At 37.3% G+C, this 27186-nt stretch overlaps 1 protein-coding gene across 12 annotated transcripts in view; it reads left to right on the forward strand.

The window, feature by feature from the left end:
* ADK (adenosine kinase) overlaps positions 1-27186 on the forward strand; it is a 494936-nt gene that overhangs the window by 27255 nt on the left and 440495 nt on the right. For all 12 annotated transcript variants that reach the window (XR_002893073.3, XR_003677644.2, XM_024132043.2 and 9 more), the window contains exon 2: positions 15563-15637. Coding sequence is in view for 10 of the 12 variants with exons in the window: in XM_024132043.2 (XP_023987811.1) it covers positions 15563-15637 (75 nt within the window). In the remaining 2 variants the exon portion in view is untranslated. The remainder of the gene's footprint in view (positions 1-15562; positions 15638-27186) is intronic.

Raw genomic sequence — 27186 nt, forward strand, 5'->3', positions numbered from 1 at the left:
ACCCAGATTACAGGGTTTGAAGCTTGCTGGTGAGCGTAGTGGGTTTCTCGTGAAAATGTAGCTATTTTCTCTTCCCCGGGATAGTCCGAGGCCTGGGGAAGTGTGACGTGCACAGGGCGTGTCCATGCCCGCGTGTCATGCCCTCTGACAACTTCGTTGGTGGCCCAGTGCAGACCTGCAAAGTTGGCGCTTTGATGCAGGTAGATTGCCCCCAAGTTGTGAAATTGTGTGTCCCCAAAATGTTTGCTTATGATTGGAATTAGGACTCTGGTTCCCCAGGTATCATCTGTTTACCTACTTTTATCTGAGAGTCACACGCAATATGGGTTTCATGAGGTAGTAGGTATACAATGAGAGCAATAAAAGAGAGGCTTCCTTCAATTGCTCTTCCAGAGTTTGGAAGGTTCTTTTTTGGTAATGGCGACAGGATAATGGCCCTGTCCAATGTCTGCGGGTAGCATTGACTGAATGTTTACCTTATGTTGATGAAACTATTTTTAAAAAGAGATAAATTGCCTTATTTACTCAGTGTTGTGAACTGCCTCTTTTAAAGTAGACCTTGGCCTTCATTGTCCCCGAGAAAGGGAGGCACCAGCACAAATTTGAAGAGAATAAAATTAGTTAAATTTTGGTCTGTGAGCGTCCAGCAGCCTAAGTCGTGGTGATTTAATGGTTTCTCAGTGGTGAATTTGACTACACAATGTTTAAGAAATGACTTAAGAACCTGACCCTCAGGGAAGTTAAAGTAAGACGTAACTGTGCTCAACTGGGATGCAGTTTCTTTTAAATTGCGTAATTCTATATTAACACAAAGAGTATTTACCTCATTATGCAGAAGGAGGAATTGGGGTACTGAAATGTGGAGATCAACATGGAAGGATTTCACAATAAATTGTATTGGGACATATAAGTCCAGCTTTTAATGCTAGCAGTATTTTACGATGAATTAGGATTATGCTGTTAAACCTAGTCAATGCTCCCTCTCCCCACTCCCATCATTGTCGCCGGCTGCTAATTAGGAGTGTGGGTCAAATACTGTCTATGTTAAGGGTCACTTCTTATGTGGGCTCAATATTAATCCATCATCGTATTCCTGGCTACTCTTCAGTGGAGAAAAACCCAAATATAAAGCTTCTGCTGCTCGGCCAGTGACAGTAGGATGTATTTTTTAATGTAGGGGTTGAATGGTGGTTGTATTAAAATTTAAAGGTTAATACCAGCCTTATTTGACTTGTGGAAAGATAGATAACTACTAATAGTTACATTTATCCTTGTTTCTTCAGATGTTAGTCTACATTTTACATAGACTTCAACTATAGTGACATGACTCAAAAAAAGATTTTTAGATATTATCTAAACCCAGCTACCACATTTATACCTGAGGTAACTGAGACCAAGAAGACTTGAGTGCCTTGTGCAAAATCAGTTAGTGGCAGAGTTAGGAACTGAATCCAGATATCCATTATATAGTGCTCTGCATGATACCTTTATAAAAACAACATACTACTTAAATTTCCTGAAAAAGCTGCTTCTGTGAACAAAAATTTTAGAGTATTCTGAGAGACAACTATAGTAACTCTCTTGCTTTCCTGTAGTCCTCCAAGGAACTTAATAACTTAGGTTTAGGAGTAGGCAGGGAGACTGCTGAAGTTGAAGCAACTCTATATATGTGGTGACAGTTTAAATGGTTTGGTAATCCTACAGATACCAGCTGGTTCCCAGTGAGGAATACATTTAATGCAGTTTTGTCATACCTTTAGTTTTCACGTTTATGATGTTAGGCATATACCCCCCCCCCCTTTTTTTTTTATAAGTAATTCAGTGAGGAAGGCAGAATAATTAAATGGTTTGGTAATCCTACAGATACCAGCTGGTTCCCAGTGAGGAATACATTTAATGCAGTTTTGTCATACCTTTAGTTTTCACGTTTATGATGTTAGGCATATACCCCCCCCCCTTTTTTTTTTATAAGTAATTCAGTGAGGAAGGCAGAATAATTCTTTATTTATTTATTTTTGGCTGTGTTGGGTCTTCGTTTCTGTGCGAGGGCTTTCTCCAGTTGCGTTAAGCTGGGGCCACTCTTCATCACAGTGCGCGGGCCTCTTCACTGTCGTGGCCTCTCTTGTTGCGGAGCACAGGCTTAAGACACGCAGGCTTAGTAGTTGTGGCTCACGGGCCTAGCTGCTCCGTGGCATGTGGGGTCTTCCCAGACCAGGGCTCGAACCCATGTCCCCTGCATTGGCAGGCAGATTCTCAACCACTGTGCCACCAGGGAAGCCCTGTACCCATTTTGTACCCAGTTTAACGGTAGCTGAAAGGATGGGTACTACTTACTTGCTTTTAATACTGGTGAGGAGAATGATCAAGGTCACCAAGCTATCAAAATCTGACTTCGTGTCCAATGTTGTTTTTTATATACCACACTTAAAATAATTGCTGCTAAATATAGTAATATGTGACTCCTCGCAATGACTACGACAGAATACATCAATAGGATTGGAAACCAGTGAGGGCCAGTGGTCAACATACCTAGATTCTAATAGAGGGTAGTTTTCTGAGTTACTGATCTTCTTTTTCTCTTTTTTCCTTCTCTGGACATTTGTTTGATGAAATACTCAGTGATGGTGGTACAAATATGTATTCCACAGAGTTGCTGGTTAGATATGAAAGTGTTCTTATATTTTAAGGTGTTTTATAAATGGAGTATTCTCTTCTTGTTGAAAGCAATTTGGTCCCCTTAGAGAATGGTGTCATCTGAAAATAAATGTTTAAATCTTAGATTTTTTAAACAGGAAGTGAACTGACCTCATTTTATAGTTGAAGAAACTGAAGCCAAGAGATACTATGATTTGTTCAGGTTCACACAAGTAGTTGCATATCTTGAACTAGAACCCAGATCTCTAGACACCTAGTTCAGTGCCCTTTCCAGTGTAGCATTCAACTATTAGGAATTCCTAAATATGATTTAAATCAAAAGAATTTTTAAAAAAATTTAAAATCTTTGAATAAGTTTGGCTGGAGAATTTGACTGTCTCTTTGACTTTTACTATTATTTGTATTCTACTCTACTACGCCATTACTAATGAAGAGTTTGCAGCCTGCAAAACCGATTATCAGATTACGTGTATCAGATTCCAGCTTGTCTTCATGTGAGAAATGATAAAACATTTTTAATTGCCCCAACAGGAAAGTTGACCCTTGAGTTAAAATTCAGGAGACATAGGAAAATGTAGAATGTTAGGACTAGAAGAGAATCTTAGAGAGCATTTTACTCTTTTTTTTTTCTCTTAATTTTTTTTTTAACATTTTATTTATTTTTGGCTGCGTTGGCTCTTAGTTGCTGTGCGTGGGCTTTTCTCTAGTTGCCGCGAGCGGGGGCTATTCTTTGTTGTGGTGCAGTGGCTTCTCTTGTTGCGGAACACGGGCTCTAGGTACGTGGGCTTCAGTAGTTGGGGCACGCGGGCTCAGTAGTTGTGGCTCGTGGGCTCTAGAGCACAGGCTCAGTAGTTGTGGCACATGGGCTTAGTTGCTCGGCGGCATGTGGGATCTTCCCCGACCAGGGATCAAACCCTTGTCCCTTGCATTGGCAGGTGGATTCTTAACCACTGCACCACCAGGGAAGTCACCATTTTACTCTTTTTCTTTCTCTGTACTGGACCTTGAGGCCCAAAGTGAAGTGATATATCCTAGTTTGGCAATGATAGAGCTTAAGAGAGAATTTACGTTTCCTAACTCCTACATTATGCACTTTTCACTGAGCCAACAGTATTTCAAAATACTCCTATGAATATTGCCTTCCTGACATGAATGTCTCATCTGGTTTTGGGCATTGCTTACAGCTTGAGTTTGTGCCAGGGAAGACTGGGAAAATGAGGTAGGGAGACAAGGAGAGTGTTTTCTGTAGAGCTGAGGAACCCAATTCTTTGGCTTTCCCAGACAGGTCAGGTTTGGTTTAAGACTATTCTGGGACTTGACATGACTGCCCTACATGATAATTCTGTAACCACTTCTGTGGGTTAAGCCTACATTGGGAAATTTATGTGGGCTGTGGGTGGGGTTCTAGGGTATTTTTCTCCTAACACTCAAGACTTTGAGGTACATCCAGTAGGATCTGCCAAGCCACTCAGATGGAGAACATTCATATAGAGACTAAATTCTGGCTAAGACTGAAACTGCCTTGTTTTGTTGATTTGGTTTCTTTAGAGCCTTTAAACAATTTTCAAACTCATTTCAGGTCTTGTGTCTTAAGAATTATAAATTTCATATTACTGTACAAACTTTTTTATGCCATGAAACTTCTTAGTGAGGCTAATGAGTTTTTAAGATAAAATGAAAAATGAAATTGTTTCATTTGTGAAATATTTTGAAGAACTAAAGCAGGAATCCTTCCCTTGGAGAACTGCAATGTCAGCTGTTAATACTCATTTATACATCTTTGTTTGAAAAAGCATACAAGGTTTTCTAATTCCAAATCTTTCCAGCTACAGTATTGCTATATTAAGCAGAACTGTCAAAGATGAAATGGAACCAAAATGTCTAGACTGTTTAAATGTTAACCCTTTCCTGTAACATTGGTTAACAATCACGCCTATTTACCTCTTCATACCTACTTGGTTTTAAAATGTTATTAAAAAAAATACTGTAATAAAACGTAAGTCTGAATTCTTATTTTCACATAGCATAGCTGGCTTATAAGTAGGATGACCATATGTCCCAGTTTGTCCAAGACAGTCCTGGATCATGACTTTTATCCTGGCATAAATATTAATAGCTCTTCCTTTATTCTCAAAAGTATCCCATTTGGATAATAAATTATCTAGTCACCTACTTACACACTATAATAATTTTGTTGTAGTAGATTTTGGTTGTTGAAATGTTACTTGAAATACGACCATAAGATGATGGAATATTAGCTTATTTTGGCTAGATTTGTATATTTTTCATTGGTCGGACATTTTATTGTGTTGAGAGTTCTTACTGTCTCAGAGTAGTATATTGAACAAGAAAGCACATGATTTGAAGTTAGGTATCATTTATTTGTTGTCTGACCTTTGGCAGGTTATAGAACTTTGCTGAACCTTTTGTTTCTCTTAAACAGATAATAGCAATACCTACACTACAGGGTTATTGTGAGGATTTAAAGGCAATAACATACATAAAAATGCTTTATAAGCTGCAAATTGCTATGTAAGTGTTAGTCATTAGTATGTCACACATGTGCTCCTGAAAGTTGAATTTTAAATTAATGATTTTATCTTGTTTAGGGAACCTTGCGATTTAATAGCACAATCTTTTAGAAGTGTTTTTACTGTAATGGGGAGCAGGGAAATAATAGTTGGAGGTATATGTGTCTTTGAGGTTTTTTGGGAGGGAGGGGCAGAAGTTTCAGCATATTTGTATGCTGAAAAGAATGATCCAGTAGAAAGTGAAAAAACAGATGATGCTGGACAGAGGGAAGAGATTATTTCCTTGAGTTTGCAAGAGGGCATGACAGTATGCACAGGCTTAAGTGGAAGGACTGGCCTTACATAGCCTAAGCGACACAAATATTTTCCTAGTTTGTTTACTTTAAAAAAATGCCAACAATAGGATTCATATATAGTAAAATCTCAGATCCTAAGTTCCCTGTATTTTTTGGGGAAAAAAAGTATTTGTGTAAAACACCACCCAGATCAATTTATAAGACATGTTCATCTCCTAGAAAGTTTTTTCCTGCCTCTTTTCTTTTTTAAAAAAATTTATTTATGTATTTATTTTGGCTGTGCCTGGTCTTAGTTGCTGCATGTGGGCTTCTTAGTTACAGCATGCTGACTTCTTAGTTGCTACATGCGAACTCTTAGTTGTGGCATGCATGCGGGATCTAGTTCCCTGACCAGGGGTTGAACCCGGGCCCCCTGAATTGGGAACCCGGAGTCTTACCCACTGGACCACCAGGGAAGTCCCTCCTGCCTCTTTTCAATCAATCTCATTCCCTGCACCATCCAGGCAATCATTTTCTGGCTTCTATTAGTAGAGATTAGTTTTGTATATTCTATAACTTCATATAAATGGAGTCATACGATAAGTACTATTTGTGTCTGATTACTTTTATCTGATTACTGTTGTTCAATAACAATTTTGATATTCATCCATTTTGATGTGTGTGTTAATAGTTTTTTCCTTTTCACTGCTGAGTAAGATTCCGTTATATGGATATAGCAACAATTCTGTTGATGGACTTTGGCTTGTTTTCAGGGTTTGGTTATTGTAAATGAAGCTGCCGTGAACATTCGTGTGGACGTGGGTAAATGCCCAGGTGTGGAATTGCTGTGTTCTAGGGTAGATGTATGTTTAACTTCAGAAATCACCAAACTGTTTTCTAAAATAGAAAACAGAATACATTAAACATTCAGTGTTATAAGAGTTCCAGTTACTCCACTTTCTTGACAGTGTTTGGCATTTTTGATTTTAGCCATTCTGATGGATGTGTAGTTACATTTCATTGTAGTTTTAGTTCATTGATTGCTAATAATGTGATTATAGACCATTTGCTTATCTTTTCTTTTGAACTGCCAGTTCAAGTCTTACCCATATTTGTAAATATGGTATTTGTAAATATAAGTTGTCTTTTTGTTGCTGATTTGTAATTCTTTTGATACTTCAGATACAAGTTATTTGTTAGATATTACAAACAAACATACATACCTTCCTATGTAGCAAATATTTTCTCCCTGAGCCATATCTTTTCATTTTTGTAACATTGTCTTTTGGGAGCAGAAGTTTTAAAATTTGAAATTGAATTCACTGATTTATTTTATGTTTATTACCTTTTGGGTTCTTAGAAATCTTTCCTTCTTCTATCCCAAGGTTGTGAAACTATTACGTTTTCTTCTGGAAGCCTTGTAGTTTCAACCTTCACATTTAGGTCTAAGATCCATCTTAAGCTGATTTTTTGCTATGGTGTAAGGGTTTCCTCAAAAGGATTCTCAATCAATAGATTAGATAGATGTAGGACTTTTCCTGGAATCACTGTTCTGATCTGTTGAATACCACACTTTCTTAATTATTGTAGCTTTGTAAGCTTGCTACTGTTTCTTTAAATTTCTGATAGAATTCAGCAGTGAAGCTAACTGGGCCTGGAATATTTTTTGGATGAAGGGTTGAAAGGTTTTAAATTACAAATTTCAGTTTCTTATTAAAGAAATGATAAATGAGTATTCAGATTTAACATTTTTTAAAGAAATTTATTCTGAATTGTTGGATTGTTAAAAAGGTGTTCATAGTATACTATTACTGCCTGTAGGAACTGTTTTGTGTCCCCTTTTTCATTCCTGGTATTAGTACTCCTCCCACACCTTTTTTTTTTTTTAAACTTTTTGGAATCAGTCTTTTTAGGGGTTTATCAAACATATTAATCTTTTCAAAAGCCCAGATTTGGGTTTTGTTGAACTTCTATTTTGGTAATAGTTTTCTATTTCATTCATTCATTCATTTATTTAATCTATTTCATTTATTTTTGCTGTCATATTTTTATTTTCTTCTGCTCTTTTGGATTTAATTTACACTTTTTCCATTTTATTTTGAGTTAGAAGTTCAGACCATTGATTTTAAACCTTTCTTGTTTTCTAACATGTGCATTTCATATATAAAATGTTCCCTTCTCAGTACTTTTTTAACTACCTCATACAAATTTTGTTATGTGTGTTTGGTTCAAATTATTTTCTGTTTGCTAGTGTGATTTCTCTCATCCACAGGTCATTTAGAAGTTTACTGTTTAATTTCTAAATATTTGGGGATTTTAAAGTTATTTTTAAAAAATTGATTTTCTATTTAATTCCATGATATTTGGAGAATATATTGTTTACATGTTATAAGTGTATATCTATTATATATATATAGAGAGAACATAGTGTTAAGTTTCAGTCCTTTGATATCTATCGAGATGAGTTTTATAGTCTCATCTGTGGTCTGTTTTGGTGACTGTTACATGTGTGTTTTAAAAAAAATTTATTTAATTTATTTATTTTTGACTGTGTTGGGTCTACGTTGCTGCATGCAGGCCTTCTCTAGTTGTGGCGAGCGGGGGTTCTCTTCACTGCGGTGCGCGGGCTTCTCATTGCGGTGGCTACTCTTGCTGGGGGAGCACGGGCTCTAGGCGCGCGGGCTTCAGTAGTTGTGACTCATGGACTCTAGAGCACAGACTCAGTAGTTGTGGTGCATGGGCTTAGTTGCTCAGCGGTATTTGGGATCTTCCTGGACCAGGGCTTGAACTCGTGCCCCCTGTGTCGGCAGGTGGATTCTTAACCACTGTGCCACCAGGGTAGCCCTACATGTGTTTTTAAAGTCTTTAATTTCATTCAGCAATATTTTGAGGTTTTCAGTGTAGTTGTTTTACACATAGTTTATTCAGTAAATGAATATTGCAGTTGTATTGGTCTATAAATACCAATTAGTTTAATTGTATTATTTACTTAATTATTAACTAATTATTATTAATTATTAAATTGTGGTATAATTCACATGCCATAAAATGTACCATTTAAAACTGTACAGCTCAGTGGTTTTTAGGATATTCACAGGGTTTTGCCTCCATCACTACTATCTAATTTCAGAACTTTTTCATCATCTCCAAATGAAGCCTCATACCTGTTAGCAGTTACTCTCCATTTCCCCTGCCCATCCCCTGGTAACCACTAATCTACCTTGTCTCTGTGAATTTGCCATATTCTGGACATTTCATAAGTGGAATCATATATTTGGGCTTTTGTGCCTGGCTTCCTTCACTGAGTATAATGTTTTCAAAGTTCATCTATGTTGTTACATGTATCAGTATTTCATTCCTTGTTATGGCTGAATAATATTCCATTGTATGTGTAGACATTTTGTTTATCCATCAGTTGATGGATATTTTTATTTCCACTTTTTGGCTGTTATGAATAATGCTGCTATAAACATTCATGTCCAAGTTTTTGTGATGTCACATGTTTTAATTTCTCCTGAGTATATACTTAGGAGTGGAATTGCTGGGTCATATGGTAACTTTATGTTTATTTTTTTGAAGAATTGCCAGACTTTTTTGCCAAGCTGGCAGCATCATTTTATGTCTCTACCAGCAATGTGGATTCCAGTTTTTCTGCATTCTTGCAAATACTTGTTTTTGTCTAGCAGTATCTGCTGAGAGGCTGTATGTGCTTGATGGAGGCAAATCTTCAGTGCCCAGCCAGGCTTACAATGCTGCCATAGCCTCTATTTCCTGCTTGTGCAGAGTCTCATGCTCAGAGATGATTGCTTAATACCTTTTCAGGTCTTTCTTGAGCATGCCCACAGGCCAGGGCACATGTATAATACATGGTCTCCTAGATTCTCAGGAATATTCAGAACTTTTCAAAACCTCTTATGGATATCTCACATCCCACTTTTCCTTCCAAGTTTTTTTTGTTAGCTGCCTGTTTGCCCCAACTGCTTCAGATGGCTGGGGTGTTAAACAATTGCAGCTGATTGTTTTTGACAAATGCCCCGGGGGAAAAGGCTGTTAGTACTGGGGAAACTCTGAGTCAGGTCAAATAATGAGAAATCTTGGAGTAGGAGTTTTTCGGGTAACTGCCAGTAAGCTCAAATAATAGCACTTTTCTGAAAATGGGGCTTAGAAAGAGCTCCAGTTCTGTTCCAGCTCATCCAGTGGCTGGTAGGCCCCTGGTTTCCACTGTGTTTTGGGGCTGTTGCTTTTAAGGCTGCCTTGGAGCTGGTTGGGGGGATGGGAATAGGGCAAGTTAAAATGCCACAAAGCTTGCTGTTTTTACTGAGATTCAGCCTTTTTTTTCCCCTTGAATAAATGCTCCTCAGGTGTTGCAAGCCTTTGATTAATATGTGGAGTTCTGAAAGTGTTGATTTTGACTTTTTTTTCTAGTGTTCTTGTTGCTTATACGGAAGAGAGGATTTTTGGAGGCCCTTATTCTGCCATTCCTGATGTTATCACCCTAATTGTTTCTTAAACATTTAAAAATATTCTTTTTCTTTCTTTTAAAATACTTTACAAGTTTTTTTTTTTTGAAAGACTCACAAGAAGTTTCGAAAAGAGTACAGAGAGTTCCTATGCACTCTTCACCCAACTTCCCCCAATGATAAATCTTACATAACCACAGTATCTTAGCAAAACCAGGAAACTGATGTTGGTATAGTACTATTAAGTTGACTATAGATGTTATTAGAACATCACCAGTCTTTGCATACACTGTCTTTTATTGACATGGTGGTGGTGTGTAGTTCCTCGAAATTTTATCATGTCCAGATTCCAGATTAACACAATTAGGGTATTAAACTGTTCTGTCACTACAAAGAAACTCCTTTGTGTTATCCCTATATGGCCACACCCTCCCCCCAAGCCTTAACAGTTGGCAACTCCTGATCTGTTCTCAGTCAGTGTAATTTTGTCATTTTGAGGGTGGTATATAAATAGAATTTTACAGTAGGTAACACATAGATAAGGCTTTTATTTTCACTCACTACAGTGCCTTTGAGATCCATCCAAGTTGTATCATAGTTCATTCCTTTTTAATGCTGAATATTAGTCCATTGTATGGGTGTACCACAGTTTGTTTACCTAGTTACCTATTGAAGGACATTTGGGTTGTTTCCAATTTTTTACTATTACCAGTAAAGCTGTTATGAACATTTGTGTACACATTTCTGTGTAAACTTAAGTTTTCATTTCTCTAGGATAAATATCCAGTAGTGTGATTCCCTAACTTATTTTGGTATTGTCTGTTTTACTAACTACTAAAAGAGGGGTGTTACAATTAACTAAGACTGTGAATTTGCCTATTTCTTGTGTTTCTCTCAGGTTTTTTTTTTTTTCAAGTATTTTGAAGGCATTTATTTTGTTTCTTGGTGAATTGACCTGCTTATTTTTATGAAATCCTTTTATATCTGGTGATGTCTGCCTTGTTTGATATTAATATAGCCACTGTAGGTTTTTTATGATTAGTATTTGCATGGTATGTCTTTTTATCCAAGCTTTTTGTTTTTAAACTCTCTCTGTCTTTATATTTAAAGTGTATCTCTAGTAAATGACATTTTTTAAATCCAGTATGACAGTCTTTATTTTTCAATTGCAATGTTTATCCATTTACATTTAGTGTGACTGCTAGGATGGTTGGGTTTAAGTATACCATCTTTTGTTTTCCATTTATCCTGTGTTATTATGTCTTTCCTGCTTTTTTTTTCTAAATTGACTATATTTTAATTTTTCATTTTATGTTGTCTATTGGGTTTTGTTTTTGTTTTTTTTTTGCGGTATGCAGGCCTCTCACTGTTGTGGCCTCTCCCGTTGTGGAGCACAGGCTCCGGACGTGCAGGCTCAGCGGCCATGGCTCATGGGCCTAGCCGCTCCGCGGCATGTGTGATCCTCCCAGACCGAGGCGCAAACCCGCGTCCTCTGCATCGGCAGGCGGACTCTCAACCACTGCGCCACCAGGGAAGCCCTGTCTATTGGGTTTTTTAGCTATACCTTGTTGTGTTTTCATTTGGTGATTGCTTTAGGAAGTGCAATATTCATTTTTAACTTACCACAACCTATTTTGTTGTTGTTGCTTTCTTTTTGGCCATGCTTGCTGCGCAGCTTGTGGGATCTCAGTTCCCTGACCAGGGATTGAACCCGGGCCACTAGGCCATCAGGGAACTCTATTACAACCTATTTTGAATTAGTGTTCTATTATTTGACCATTGACGTAAGTACCTTTAAAATTTAACCTTACTCTAGACCCAGTCCTGATCTATGGGAGCCTGAGATAAGCAGCAGTCTGTTGATAGAAGTTAGAACCTGGAATCGAAAAATCCCTCAAGGCCCTTGTGATTATCATATGCCAGCCATTGAGAATACAAATGTAATTAAGGTTAAAAAACAAACAAACAAACTTTACCTTTTATGTTGAGATAAGTTGATTGAGATAAAGTACAAAGCAACACTTAAAATCGATTAAAAGTTCATCAAACAACTTAACAGAACCTAGGGAGGAGGAATGAGTAAAACTAGGAGGTGGGCAGCAGTGCCTTAGTTTATAGGAGCTATCATTCACATTGTGAACTGCACCCTTTGGAGTTGTGCAGGGAACACAGCCTGTACACTTGTACATGGGAACCCTTGGGTACGAGTTGGGCAGAAAAGATTTTCTAAGACAGCTGGCTTACGAGAAATTTTAAAAAGGTGAATGGGCGTTTGCTAGGCACAGAAGTATAGGGGAAGGACCTTACAGTCAGTCTTTTTTCAGGGCACAGTGAGATATTATTATTAGAAAGTGGATTGTATGTGTTAGAATGGTGAGAGATAAAGTTAGAGAGGCACTGTATTTCAGTGATTGCAATATGCATATTTCTTCACATTTTAACATCTCTCAGATGCATTTCTGCCTTGCAATCTCCATGGGAAGTTGGAATCTTATGATTCATGGCATCTCAGATTTGATGAAATATTGTAGGTTCCAACTAGACTCAATGTTCTTTATGTTAAAAAAGGCTTTTGTATTTTATCCTCTACATAGTTGTAAGGGGAATAACTTTTAAGTGGAAAAATATCATTATTTGTTTAAATAATATAATTCGGTGATATTGTACAGGATTTATTGTGGCTAAAAAAATAGCAGCAGTGTAGGAATTTAGGCAAGGTCTGTAGAGGACCTAGTTAAAGGCAGCGCCAGTCAGATGTTGTGGGGTTCCTGGTAGATGAACTGTTGGAACAAACCAAGAAGATGCAGTTACTACTAAGAATGGTGCTTATTGATGGAGAGAGAGGAATCACATATGAAGTTGAGGTTTCTGAATTTAAAAAGGGGGTGATTGTTGTAACAGTTAAGGACACTCATCAATAGTGTTTATTCTGGCACCAGATGTAACTAAATATTTTCGCTGACCAGAGGGCTAATCAATATCAGTATATCAATAAACAAGACAAAGTTTTCTCAGGATCTTTTCCTGTAATATCTATGTCAGTGTATAGTGTTTGTAGGTTGTCTAACAAAATAATATAGTATAGGTTTATGTTGGATGGAGCCTGAATTATGAGACACTTCGAAATTACTGACCAAAAAAAAAAAGAAAGAAAGAAAAAGTCATTCAGAATCTTTCACCCTAGCATCCATTCCAGGAAAAAGACATTGCTAACATTTGGAACAAAACAATAATCCTAGTATGGGTTAGTCATAGTTTTTGGCCATAGACCAGCCCCCATCTTGTTCACATCTAATAGGACAAGTTCAGAATAAATGCTTACTTAAATAGTATCTTCATTGTTTAAGAAGGGTGATACAGTAGTTACTGGCGTGGACACTAGTTTGTATTTAGGAAACTAGCCATTTTGAAGAATTAGTGTTTTTAACAAAGTTAACTTGTCATATTAGAATGAAATCATATAATAGTTCTTCTTTTATGTACAGTGATGGAGAGGAAAACGATGTGAGTAGTTTAAACTTATTTGCTTTTGGAAATAATTGTATAGTTTTTACTTAACCTTTTTTTTTTTTTTTTTTTTTTTTTGTGGTATGCGGACCTCCCTCTGCTGTGGCGTCGCCAGTTGCGGAGCTCAGGCTCCGGACGCGCAGTCTCAGCGGCCATGGCTCACGGGCCCAGCCGCTCCGCGGCATGTGGGATCCTCCCAGACCGGGGCGCGAACCCGGTTCCCCTGCATCGGCAGGCAGACGCGCAACCGCTGCGCCACCAGGAAAGCCCCTGAAGACACCTTTTATCTGCTATTTTGGATTTTATTGTCCCCACCTCTTACCTTAGCCACTGTTGCTGCAACAGGTTCCACACAGGCTCCGGACAATTCCAGCTTGACAGCATCTCTCATCAGGGCCCATGCTGTGTACTTCTTGCAGTGAGGAACAGTAGTCAGTGTATAAGTTCTTCTTCTTGTGTCCTTTACACACGGAGCTCTGAATCACATTTTACATATTCTTGTCCATTTTTGTTCATAAGCAAAGGTTTTGTTGGACAAATAAGTTTAGGAATGAGTTTAAACATGGCTATTGTGATTCAGTGTGCTCATTTTCCCCCATAATTCTTTGTAGAAACCATAGGCCCAGAGAGGTTGAATTAATTTGGTAATATTATTTTAAATAAATTTTCAAATAGAGTGTAATGAACTATTTTGAGAATGCAGGAGGTGTGCAAAGGACTGACTTCTTAAAAAGAAGTATCACAGTTACATTCCTTAAAACCAAGAGGGGACCAGTTGGGGGTGGAGAGACTGACATGGGGACAGGAGGATATTTTTTTCTGATGATGGAAATGTTTCATATGTTGATTTTGGTGGTGGTTACATTACTATATATATTGAACTGAATGCTTAAAAAGTGTGAATAAAAAGAAACAACCAAGCAGCTCCCCTGTGCTTTTTTAAAGAAAAATAAACAAGTTCTAAGAGTTTTTATTGTTTGACTAATAATACACAAGTCAAGCAGAGAAATCCCTAATGAAATGATGGTCACGTTTTACTGTATCTGCCTGTTGATCCTTCATTTTCTAAACACTTATTTTCTTTTTATATTAGACTTTTATTTTGATTACAAATGCCCGTGTGAATAAATAATTGCCTTGTCTTTTATCCCTCCCCCATCATTTTTCTTTAAATAGAAAAAGGGACAAATTTCTCTTAATTGCATATTCAGCCATAGTTGCCCAATCTGTGATTTTAATAAGAGACTGTAATTCAGTCTTCTAAATCATTTTACACTATAATTGTAGGCTATACCTCGTTCTCCTAAAGAAACTTTTGGGTATCAGTCCTATTGATATTACTAATAATCCCCAGATGGTGAGGATGGTAACTGGTATGGAGGCAACTGGAAGAGAGCTTGAGCAAACTAGATACCAATGGGAAATTACACAGGGCAAATTTTATTGCATAAACTAGAAGAATGGCCCTCATTGAGGCTGACCTAGCTATGGCCTCTGGTCCATTTCTTGCTGTCAGTTGGTATCAGTTTTTGTGGAGTTCTGTCTTTCCCTCAGTTTTGAGCCGTATTGTAATCAGTTATGGAAAACAGACTCTCTCAAAGTCTGTTAAATGTAATTGAAAATTATCTATGATATCTATCTATGATACCCATTGTGAAGGTCCCACCCCAGTCATTCAGTTTTTGAAGGGTAAGGCTGTTGCCTGGATTCCTCCAGGACTTGCTGTATGCTCCCTAATAAACTTTCATTAGTTCAGTATTTTACTGTCTAGAGAGAGTTAAATATCTATCATGTTTGTTGAGTATAAAGCTTTATTGTGATAGACCTTAAAAAAATTGAATTTAATTAGCTTTAGTCATTAGCTGTTAAATATTGTGGAAAAATATCACATGATCTGGTTTCTTCTTTTGTTATATTTTATTTCATCCAATTTAAAAGTCATTCTCTTTTCTAAATGGCTTTTTGCTTCCTCTAAAATGTTGTCCTACATGTAATAGGCAAATCAGAGGTTTAATAAACTAGTATGTTATTTCCTAGGTAAAGTGAAGATATTTATTTTTATATTTGTGCATTTTACACATCACCTTACTTTCAGAAGTATTTCTAACTTGTACTGTATTTTGTGTTTTTTTAGTGAAAATATTCTCTTTGGAATGGGAAATCCTCTTCTCGACATCACTGCTGTGGTGGATAAGGATTTCCTTGATAAGTAAGTATTAAGCTCTTCATATGTACTATGTGAAACTTACATCTAAAGAAAAACTGAAAATTTTAGAATTGAATTTACTGTTTAACATCTTCAATTGGAGGAAAATTCAGGAAATTTAAATCTTTAATAGGAAGTGCACCATTATTATTTACTGAGTAATTGACCACAGTTTTCCCTGGGAAAACTTAGGTACATTTGTTCATTCCTGTTGCTACTTTCACTTGAAATTTATTTTTTTATTCTTTGCAAGGAAGAAGTATGTGAATTACCTAATGATTTAATTTCCACGTTTTAAAATTACTGTCAATGAACTAAATCTATAGTGGTGCCATAACATATGGGAGAAGGAATAGTATTAGAGAGGGCAAGAGAATATGTAGGACTTAATTCAAACACCATGAATCTCCACTATTTCCCCCTAATAATACCTTTTGATGTTGTTAATTTAGCTGAGAAATCATTTTGTGTTTATTTATCTGTCTGTGATGATTTGGTGCAAGGAAAAAAAAGTACTAAAAAACATTTAATAATGAGAAATTAAGATCCCCTTCCCCTTGAACACCCCAAGTTCTATGCCCAGGGGCAACCACTTTTAAGAAAATATTATTGAGGTAAAATTTACTTAAAATTAAATCATAATTTTAACTATTTTAGAGTGTGTGATTCAGTGACTGCTAGGACATTTGCAGTGTTGCACAACCGTCACCACTATCTAACTCCAGGACATTTTCATCACCCCAAAAAGAAACTCGTAGCCATTAAGTGGTAATTTCAGTATTCCCACCTGCCCTCCCCACCTCTCCCCAATCTCCTGGGAGCTACCAGTCTGTTTTCTGTCTCCATGGATTTGCCTGTTCTGGATATTTTATTTCATATAAGTGGAGACATACAATATGTGGCCTTTTGTGTCTGGCTTATTTTACTTAACATGATGTTTTTCAGTGCTCTTCCATGTATCATCAAAAGTTATTATTAGGGGGAAATAGTGGAGATACATGGTGTTTGAATGGTGGATAGATGTTTGAATGGATACATGATGTCCTACATATTCTTCCTGCCCTCTCTAATCCATGTTGTAGCATGTATCAGTACTTCATTCCTTTTAAGGCAGAATAATACTCCATTGTTTGTATATACCACAGTTCGTTTATGCATTCATCAGTTGGTGGAGCCATTGGTTGATGGATACTGGGATTGTTTCGGCTTTTGGCTATTATGAAGAAAGCTGCTGTGAACTATCATGTACAAGTTTTTGCATGGATATATATTTTCATTTCTTTTGGGTATATATATTGGAGTGGAATTGCTAAGTCAGATGGTAATTCTGTGTTTAGCTTTTTTTTTTTTTTTTTTTGTGGTACATGGGCCTCTCACTGTTGTGGCCTCTCCCGTTGCGGAGCACAGGTTCCGGATGCACAGGCTCCGTGGCCATGGCTCACGGGCCCAGCCGCTCTGCGGCATGTGGGATCTTCCCGGACCGGGGCACGAACCCATGTCCCCTGCATCGGCAGGCGGATTCTCAACCACTGCACCACCAGGGAAGCCCTGTGTTTAGCTTTTTAAAGAAGCATATCCTCACCAAAACGTGGTCTTTTCCCTTTTAAAAATTATAGCCATCCTGGGACTTCCCTGGTGGTCCAGTGGTTAAGACTCTGTGCTTTCACTGCAGGGGTCATAGGTTTGATCCCTGTTTGGGGAACTAAGATCCCACATGCTGCATGGCATGGCCAGGAAAAAAAAAAAAGGAGAAAAAATAAAATTATAGCCATCCTAGTGGGTGTAAAGTAATATTGTGGTTTTGATTTACATTTTTCTAATTACTAATGATGCTGAGCATCTTTTCATGTGCTTATTGGCCATTTGTATATCTTCGGAAAAATGTGTATTGAAGTTCTTCACCCATTTTTTAATCTGTTTTTTGTTGTGGTTGTAAGAATTCTTTATATATTCTTAATACTAGACCCTTAATAGATTTATGATCTGCAAACACTTTCTCCTATTCTGTGGGTTATTTTGACTTTCTTGAGAGTATCCTTTAATGTGTAAGTTTTAAATTTTGATGAAGTCCGGTTTATTTTTTCTTTTGTTGCTGTGCTTTTGCTGTCATATCTGAAAATCTGTTGCTAAATCTAAGGTCACAATGATTTATGCCTATGTTTTCTTCTGGGAGTTTTAGTTTTAGCTCTTAAATTTAGGGCTTTGATCCATTTTGAGTTAATTTTTGTATCAGATGTGTGGTAAGCATTCACTTCATTTTTTTGCATGTGGGAATCTAGTTGTCCCCTCACCATTTGTTGAAGAGAGTTTTCTTTTCCCCATTGAGTGGTCTTGGCCCTCTTAAAAATCAGTTGACCATAGGTGTTTGGGTTAATTTCTGGCTTCTCGATTCTATTCCATAAGTCTGTATGCTTGTCCTTATTCCAGAACCACACTATGATTACTATAGGTTTGTAGTAAGTTTTGAAGTCAGGAAGTGTGAGCCCTCCAACTTTGTTGTTGTGTTTCAAGGTTGTTTTGGCTATTCAGAGTCCCTTGCAATTCCATGTTAATTTTAGGATCAACTTGTCCATTCCTGTAAAAAAGGCAGTTGGAATTTGGAATGGGATTGCACTGAATCTGTAGATCAGTTTTAGTAGTATTGCCATTTTAACAATATTAAGTCTTCCAATTTATGAACAGGAGATGTCTTTCTTTAAGTTGTTTCAACAGTGTTTAGTAGTTTTAAGTTTAGAAGTCTCGCATTTCCTTGGTTAAATTTAATCCTAAGTATATCATTATTTTTGATACTATAAATGGAATTGTTTTCTTAATTTCATTTTTGGATTGTTCATTGCTAATACATAGAAATACAACTGATTTTGGGGGATAACCATTTTTAACAAATTCTGTTTTTTAATGTCTTGGAGATTATCTCTATAACTCTTTATCTGTATAAATTCAAGTGTCAAAGGATCAGGCAAGAATTTATAAATGTGTAAATTTGGCCTATTGTAATATAATAGGAAATAGGTTGAGGCGCCAAGGACAAACTGGAGAATGTGTCTTATCCTAAGAAATTCAGATACAAATTTTTAAAATATACTTTGCTAATCAGAAACACTCCTGCATACAATTATGTTAATGGTTTTACTTCTGATTACCTTGTACTTTTTTTTTTCTTTTTTTTTTTTTTTGTGGTACGAGGGGCTCTCACTGTTGTGGCCTCTCCCGTTGCAGAGCACAGGCTCCGGCCGCACAGGCTCAGCGGCCATGGCTCACGGGCCTAGCCGCTCCGTGGCATGTGGGATCCTCCCAGATCAGGGCACGAACCCGTGTCCCCTGCATCGGCAGGCGGACTCTTAACCACTGCGCCACCAGGGAAGCCCCTACCTTGTACTTTTAAATGATATAATATACACACATTAAAATATTTTCTTGTATCAACTTTCAATAGAATCCTTAGACTTCTCATTATATAGAATTAGAAGTGCCTCTATTCTTCCATCTGCTACTTCGCTACTTTTAAGTTCTGTTACCTTCTACTTTAACTCCTGACTCTAACTTTTAACTTTCTACTTTTAACTTCTGTTTAACTATATTTTTTATTTTAATAAAGATTGATATGTTTTCATTCTGTTAGCTATTTATAATTGTCTTACCAACTTTGAATACAAAGTGGTAGTGAAGATTGAAAACCACTTAAACATACTTAATGCTAGTATCACTGTATTTATCCCTTTTTTCAGAATTAAATAGTATACTAAGAATGTAGAGTAGGTGTAACATTTGGAATGTAATTAGAGCACTTAACTCTATTAACAAACTAAAGAAAGAAAAATCACATTGTCATCTCAATAGATAGAAAAACCATTTGCAAAACTCCTATCTATTCCTGATAAAGTTTCTTATAGCATTCTTAGAATAGAAGGGAACTCCTTTAACCTCATAAAATTTAGGTTAGGGAAAAGCCTACTAATAACATAATTCCTAATGGTGAAAGTCTGCATGCTTTCCCCTAAGATCAGAAACAATTCAAGGATGTCCGCTCTCACCACTTCAAAATGTATACAGTGGTCCTGAAGATTCTGTTCAGGACAATCAGGCAAGAAGAAGTAAAAGACATCCAGGTTGCAAAGGAAGGAATAAACTGTTTTTATTTCCAAAAGGCATGATCATTTATGTAGAATAACTGATGGAATCTACAGAAAAAGCTACTACCTGATTTCTAGAATTATTATAAAGCTACAGTAATCAAAACAGTGATATCACTGTAAAGTTTGATGGCACAGAATAGAAAGTCCAGAAATAGACCCACACAGAAATGGACGACTGATTTTTTAAAAATTAATTAATTTATTTTTTTTTGGCTACGTTGTGTCTTCGTTGCTGCACGCGGGCTTTCTCTAGTCACAGTGAGCGGGGGCTACTCTTTGTTGCGGTGCGTGGGCTTATTGCCGTGGCTTCTCGTTGCGGAGTACGGGCTTCAGTAGTTGTGGCATGCGGGCTCAGTAGTTGTGGCTTGCAGGCTCTAGAGCGCAGGCTCATTAGTTGTGGCACAAGGGCTTAGTTGCTCAGCGGCATGTGGGATCTTCCTGGACCAGGGCTCGAACCCGTGTCCCGCGCGGGCTTCTCACTGTGGTGTCTTCTCTTGTTGCGGAGCATGGGCTCTAGGCACGTGGGCCTCAGTAGTTGTGGCACACAGGCTCAGTAGTTGTGGCTCGCAGGCTGTAGAGCGCAGGCTCTATAGTTGTGGCGTACAGGCTTAGCTGCTCAGCGGCATGTGGGATCTTCCTGGACCAGGGCTCGAACCCGTGTCCCGCTTTGGCAGGCGGATTCTTAACTACTGTGCCACTAGGCAAGTCCCTGGATGACTGATTTTTGACAAAAGTGCAAGGCAGTTCAGTGGAGAAAGGATTGTCTTTTCAACGAATAGTGCTGGAACAATTGGATATCAACATGCATAAAAATGAATTTGGATCTGTATTTTGTACCATATACAAAATTAACTGATAGAACTAAATGTCAAGCCTAAAAGTATAACACTTCTGGATGATAATATAGGAGAAAATCTTTGTGACTGTGGTTTAAACCAGAATTTCTTAAATATAGAACACCAGAAGTATGTTCTATAAAAGAAAAATAGATATGCTGGACCTTTTCAAAATGAAAATTTTTACTATTGGAAAGATACTGTTATAAGAATTAAAGGACAAACCACAGGTTTGGAGAAAATCTTTGCAAAGCATATGTCTGATAAAGGACTACCAGTCAGAATACATAATGAACTCACAAAACTCAATCAGAAAATAAAAAACCCAATAAAAAAATGGGCAAGGGATTTGAAGATTCACCAAAGATATATGGATGGCACATAACCACATGGAAAGGTACTCAGTCTCTTTCATTATTAGGGAAATGTAAATTAAAGATACAGTGAAGTACTACCACACATTTGTTAGAATGGCTAAAATTTTAGAACAGAGCATACCAAATGTTGGCTAGATAATGGAGGAACTACAGCTTTCTTCTCATGGGGAGTTAAAATGCGGCACTGAATTTCAGTTTAAAGAGTTAAACACACATCTATTTGATCCAACCATTTCATTCTTAGATATTTACTCAAGAGAAGTGAAAATGTGCGTCCATACAAAGACATGTTCATTAATGTTCATGGTGATTTTTGTTTTTAATAGCTAGAACCTGAAAGTTATCTAAATGTCTGTCAACAGGTGAATCATTAAACAGATTGTTTACCCATACATTAGAATTCTAGTCAGAAATAAAAAAGGAATAGAGTATTGTTTGGATGAAACTCAGAATAATTGTGTTCATTGAAAGAAGCCAGACAAAAAAGAATACATACTGTATCATTCCATTTATATTGAGATTATAGGGAATTCAATTTATAGTGACAGAAAGCAGATCATTGGTTTCCTGTGCATGTGCCAGGGTGTGGTGGAGGGCAGGAAGGAGAGATTACAGAGAGACAGGATGGAGCTTTTAGGAGTGTGTTCATTACCTTGATTGTATAATGATTTCATGAGCATATACATGTATCAAAATTTATCAAATTGTATACTTTAAATATGTAAGATGTATTGTATGTCAGTTACATGTCAGGAAAGCTTTTTAAATAAAACAAAATAGATTCAATGAATTTATGCGTTTGAAGTTAGAACTCCTTTGTTTGCTTGGTGTGAGATGTTTTGTCCAGGAAATCAACTAATTGATTGTCACTGTTTTAAAAAAATTCTAATAGCATATAAAAGTACAAAGAGAAGGTAAAAAATTTGAAATTTTATGACATGTAACCAGTGTTAAACTGTTTTGATGAACATGCCCCAGACATGTATGTATAACCCAGAGAGATATTGTATATGTTTGTGTTTATGGGATAATACTGTGTAGTCTTAGGAAATTCGCTTTTTTTTCACTGTATACTATGTTTTTAAAGGTTCATGCAAATATGATCAGAGTGATTATGATGTGGCAGCTGTGTGCTGACACTATTGGGAACTCAAATAGCTTCTTTGTTTCACTAGCAGCTGATCCTAAATGGCCAGCTGAAGTCTTATTTTTTTAATTTTAGGAGGGTTTTAATCAGTAAAACTGACTTTTGAAATCAGTACTTGGAGATAAAAAGCATATTTTTGAACTCTAATCATAAAAAGTAGAGCATTTTCTTTCCTATATTCCTGACCATTTCTTCCAAAATAACACTTGAAAGTGTTCCTTATCATTTCAACAGACTATGTTTAACTTACCTTTTAGACCATGTTTAGATGAGTGTTTTATATTTGCACTGTGTAAAAATAAATTATCCAGGAATAATTTGCTAGGTACTATAACAAATGAATTAAATATATACTTATTAGTATCTTACACTATAAAAATGAGTTAACTGTTAAAATTCTTATAAAGTATTTGTTCTTGTGATTCTGATTTTTTTTAAAAAAGTACTTGGCCTTTTCAATTAAAAAAATAATTATTGTAAAACTAGTACTAGTTAAAAAGTAAGCTACTACTGAAGGTTTTTAAGGAAAAAATCAGTTCTTTGCTGCATCTTTCATCTTTCCCCTTGCTTTTACCCCATTCTGCATAAGTGCTGTTTTTCCAGAAGATTTTAAGTTCTATTAGCTGTTTTTTCCTGGTATCTGCGTATTTCTACATAATATGCTAGTATTTGTGTGATTTTTTTATAAGGGTGATTGATCGGAGAGGCAAAGGATAAAAGTTCCTTTAACGTAAGGAAAGGATACAAGAACATGATTCCATTAGGAAGAATTCCAGAATAGAGGATACAGTAGCACTGTGTGGAGGGGCACACTTGGTCTTCAAGTCACTGGGAGCGTAGATGACCAAATCTTGTTACTGGGTGATGGTGGAGAGGATTCCCTCTCACCTTCTGAGAACTTTGTTTTTGCAATTCTCAACAGGATTTATACACTCTCTTGATTTTTTTTTTTTAATTGTTGGAGGGTCTCTGATTACTTTTGTCCTTGCTAACCAGGTTCTAGTTACTTGTCAGAACCCCTGTGCATTCCTGAATGCTTACTGGGAGAATAGGTGAATTGGAGGTTAATGTCTCATGAATACCCATCCACCTAGCCGTCCTAAGCTTAGGGCTTTCTGAGGTCTATCTCTCTAGCTATTTCGATGTTATATATAGTCTCGGTTACAATACCTAAGGATTTAGCTCTCTTTCACTCACACCATTTCCTCTTCTTCATCTTCCCCATTTTGTTATATTACATTAAAACAAATTAAAAAAATGGTACAAATGAACCTATTTACAAAACAGAAATTGAGTCACAGATGTAGAAAACAAACCATGGTTACCAAGGGGGAAAGGGGTGGGGGGAGGGATAAATTGGGAGATTGGGATTGACATATATACACTACTATATATAAAATAGATAACTAGTAAGAACCTACTGTATAGCACAGGGAACTCTACTCAGTACTCTGTAATGACCTATATGGTAATATAATCTGAAAAAGAGTGTGTGTGTGTGTGTGTGTGTGTGTATATATATATATATGTATAACTGACTCACTTTGCTGTGCAGCGGAAAATAACACAACATTGTAAATCAACTCTACTCCAATTAAAAATTAATTAATAAAATAAATAAAATTTAAAAAACCAGATCAGTAATCATTGTGAACAGAATTGTAGACTTTGATTACTTATAAACCTTTTTTTTTCTTTCAGTGACTTATTGCATCTTGTGTTCATTTGCACTATTTTCTATACACTTATTCACATTTTCAATAGCTACTCTATTAAGTCTGTCATGTGCCTAATAAGCATTCTCCCCTCTACCCCTCCTCCTCAAAATCAGTAAGTCTATCAACCTCTTTTCCTCTGGTGACCTCCCTTCTTCAGTTTTCCATCTTTGTGCTCCAGACTGAACTGGTTGTGTTGCTAGACTTGTCTTTATTTTTCTTTTCCTTTCTTTTCCTTTTAAACAGCAGTCTTCCTTTATCTCATATCTTCTTTATTGGTTTTCTGTGTGTAGTATCATATAATATAATGTGGCTTCTCTCGTGTGTGTGTGTGTGTGTGTGTGTGTGTGTGTGTGTGTGTGTGTATAGCATATCCATCAGAGAAAGAGTGCATAAGCATATGTAAGGTAATATTTTGAATCTTTGTATATGTCTGATGATCTTTTAAATTTTTTCCCCTCACGTCTTATTGATTGGTTAGTATAGAGTTTTCTTTGAGAATTTTGAAGGCATGTGCCATTGTCTTCCAGCATCTAATAGATCTCATTATATCACCAGTTTTTTCTCTATGGAAGCTTTTAGAATTTTTTTTTTTGAGCTTGGTATTAGTAAATTATCATTATGTAACATTTTGTTCTTGTGTTATGGATGCATTTTTTCCCCTTGTCTAAGTGTATTAATTAGAGTTGGTTTTGTTTGGTTTTTGAATGTCTTTTCTTTCCTGCTTTATCTTTCTTCCCTGTGGATTGCTCTTTTCTGGTTGTTTATTGTGGCCTTTCTCCTTCATGGTGGAGACTTTCCTCCAATATTAGGTGATCTTTGGTTGTCTGTTCTTATTTAAGGGTAAGACATTTAAAAAGCTTATTCTGTTTATTTGCAAAGGAATAAGAAGAAGTCTGTAAGGATATGTTCTAAACCCCAGCGGTCATGGGAGGGTGGGTTGGCTAGGGTGGGTACTTTTATTTCAAAATTCTATACAATTTAATATTTTTGTAACAATCCTTAATTGCTTCTATGAGTTTTTTTTCTTAAAGCTTTAATGAATTTATCTGTTGCTATGTAATAATAGTTATCTATTGCTATGTAATATATAACTACAAAACTTGGCTGCTTAAAGTAACAAACATTTAGTCTTTCACACAGTTTCTGAGGGTCAAGAATTTGAGAGTGTGGCATCGCTGGGTGGTTCTGGCTTAGGGTCTCTGATGAAGTTGTAGTCAGTCTGTTGGCCAGGGTGGCAATCATTGCAAGGCTCAACTGTGGTTTCCAAGCTCGTTGATACTGTTGGCTGGCCTCAGTTTCTTAAGAGCTGTTGGAGTGAGGGCCTCAGTCCCTCACTTCATAAATCTCAGTGTCCTAAAAACGTGGCAGCTGTTTGCCCTATTGTGAGTGACTTGAGAGAGAGTAATAGTGTAATTTTCCCTAGATGGAAGCTGCCGTCTTTTTTATAACCTATTCTTGGAAGTAACATGTCATCATTTTTGCCATATGCTTGCTATTGGTCATACAAACCAAACCTGGTATAATGTTGGGAGGGCATTACATATGGATTTGAAAAATAGGAGGCAGGGATCCTTGGGGGCCAGAAGGCAGGCTGTGATAGTCAGCCTCCAAGATGGCTCCTGATGATCCCCTCTTCCTGGCACTCTCTTGAGTAGTTCCCACATTGCACCATGGCTGATCTGTGTAACCAGTGGCATATGGCAGAAGTGATGGTATCCTACTTCAGAGATTATGTTGTAAAAGACTGTGTCTTCCATTGTGGCTGGCCTCTTGTTTCTCTCGGGCATTCAGACACCTTGTGAGAGGCTCAAATGACTGGAGGTAGAGGCCTCAGGCCTATAGCTACTAAGGAACTGAGACTTGCCAACAGCCATGTAAGTGAGCTGAGAAGTGGATTCTCCATTCTCTGTTGAGCCCTGAGATGATTGCAGCTCTGGCTGACAGCTTGACTGCAACCACGTGAGAGACCTTGAGCCAGAAAAACTCAGCTAAGCTACTCCTGGATTCCTGACCGTCAGAAACTGTGGGATAATGACTGTTGTTTTAACCTTCCAAGTTTTGGGTGAATTTGTTACATAGCCAAAGAGCACTAATAAATAAAGCCCCAAATTTTTTTTTCAAACACACACACACACACCCATACCCCACATTCAAAACCTCATTGGCAGGTTGGTATATGTGGATTTGAAACCGCTAGGTGGTGTTTCAGGGGGCTCCGAGGAGCTCCGGTTCTTTATGTCTCAGCACAAAAAGAATTCAGTGAGAGGCAAAGTGATAGATAAGAAGTGAGTTATTAGAGTAAGGCGCTTGTGAGGCTTAAAAGTAGACAGCTGAGAAGGTGCTGTGCCCCAAGAACTTAGTGGGCTACAGTTTTATAATCAAAGGAAAAGTGGGAGGGGGAGAAGACCACCTTCTTCCTCATTTCTTGAGTAGACATCACACTTCCATCATCAGTTCCTCCTCTATGTTGGGCGGGGGAGTTTTCTTGTCCCTACGTGGTCAAACCGGGACTGTCATGGCACTATGGAAAAATTATTCCATGTCTCAGTACAATGAGGGTCTTTCACTTTGAAATGTCACCTTTCTATAAATTATTGTTTTTTATGTGTGCAGAGAGCATGTCCAAGGGGTCATTAACTTACTGAGCTCACTGGGCAGGATGTGGGTCTCATGCCACCATTGTTTTATTGTTTGGGGGCATGTCTCATACTTCTGTTGCATGGTTTTGTTGCTAAGCAAGACAGCTTGGTTTTGTGGTTAAGCAAGCCTGCTTTCTTGAGTGATCAATAACTTATAGGGGTCTCCCATACTTTTTTCTTTACTTACAATCCTCTGGTAGGATTAACTGTTTAATTACCTACTTCGTCCCTTTACTCTGTCCCTATCAGGTTGGGCTTGTTGACTGATGGGACTTTATTGTGGCTTGATTATGCTGAAAACCTATTTTGGGGGGCTGGGGTGTGACCCTTAATGTTAGTATCTGGAAGTCTAAGAGTCTGTTCAGTTTCTTTACAGAAAAGTCTTCCATTTTCCTTTCTGAAGGTTTAAGCTTGGCTGCTTTATTCTGAGTTGGCCAAGGAAAGGGGGCTAGAGGTACCATAATTAAGTAGGCAGTTTCACCTGTTCCTCTCTACGCCCCCTGGTTTGCCTGTTGTTCCTTAGTTCCGAGATGCTTCTCTTTGGTTTCTTGAGGGAATAAACCTCTGATTTATCTCTAATTTATTTTAGGAATTGTAAGTTGTGATGGTGAGATGGTAGTCCATTCCCTTACTTGTAGCTCCAAGCCTTATCTGTATCCTCTGAGGTTTCTGCAGGTGGACTAAGCTTGCTTATCATAA

The sequence above is a fragment of the Physeter macrocephalus genome, chromosome 20 (assembly GCF_002837175.3).
Source record: "Physeter macrocephalus isolate SW-GA chromosome 20, ASM283717v5, whole genome shotgun sequence".
NCBI lineage: Eukaryota > Metazoa > Chordata > Mammalia > Artiodactyla > Physeteridae > Physeter > Physeter macrocephalus.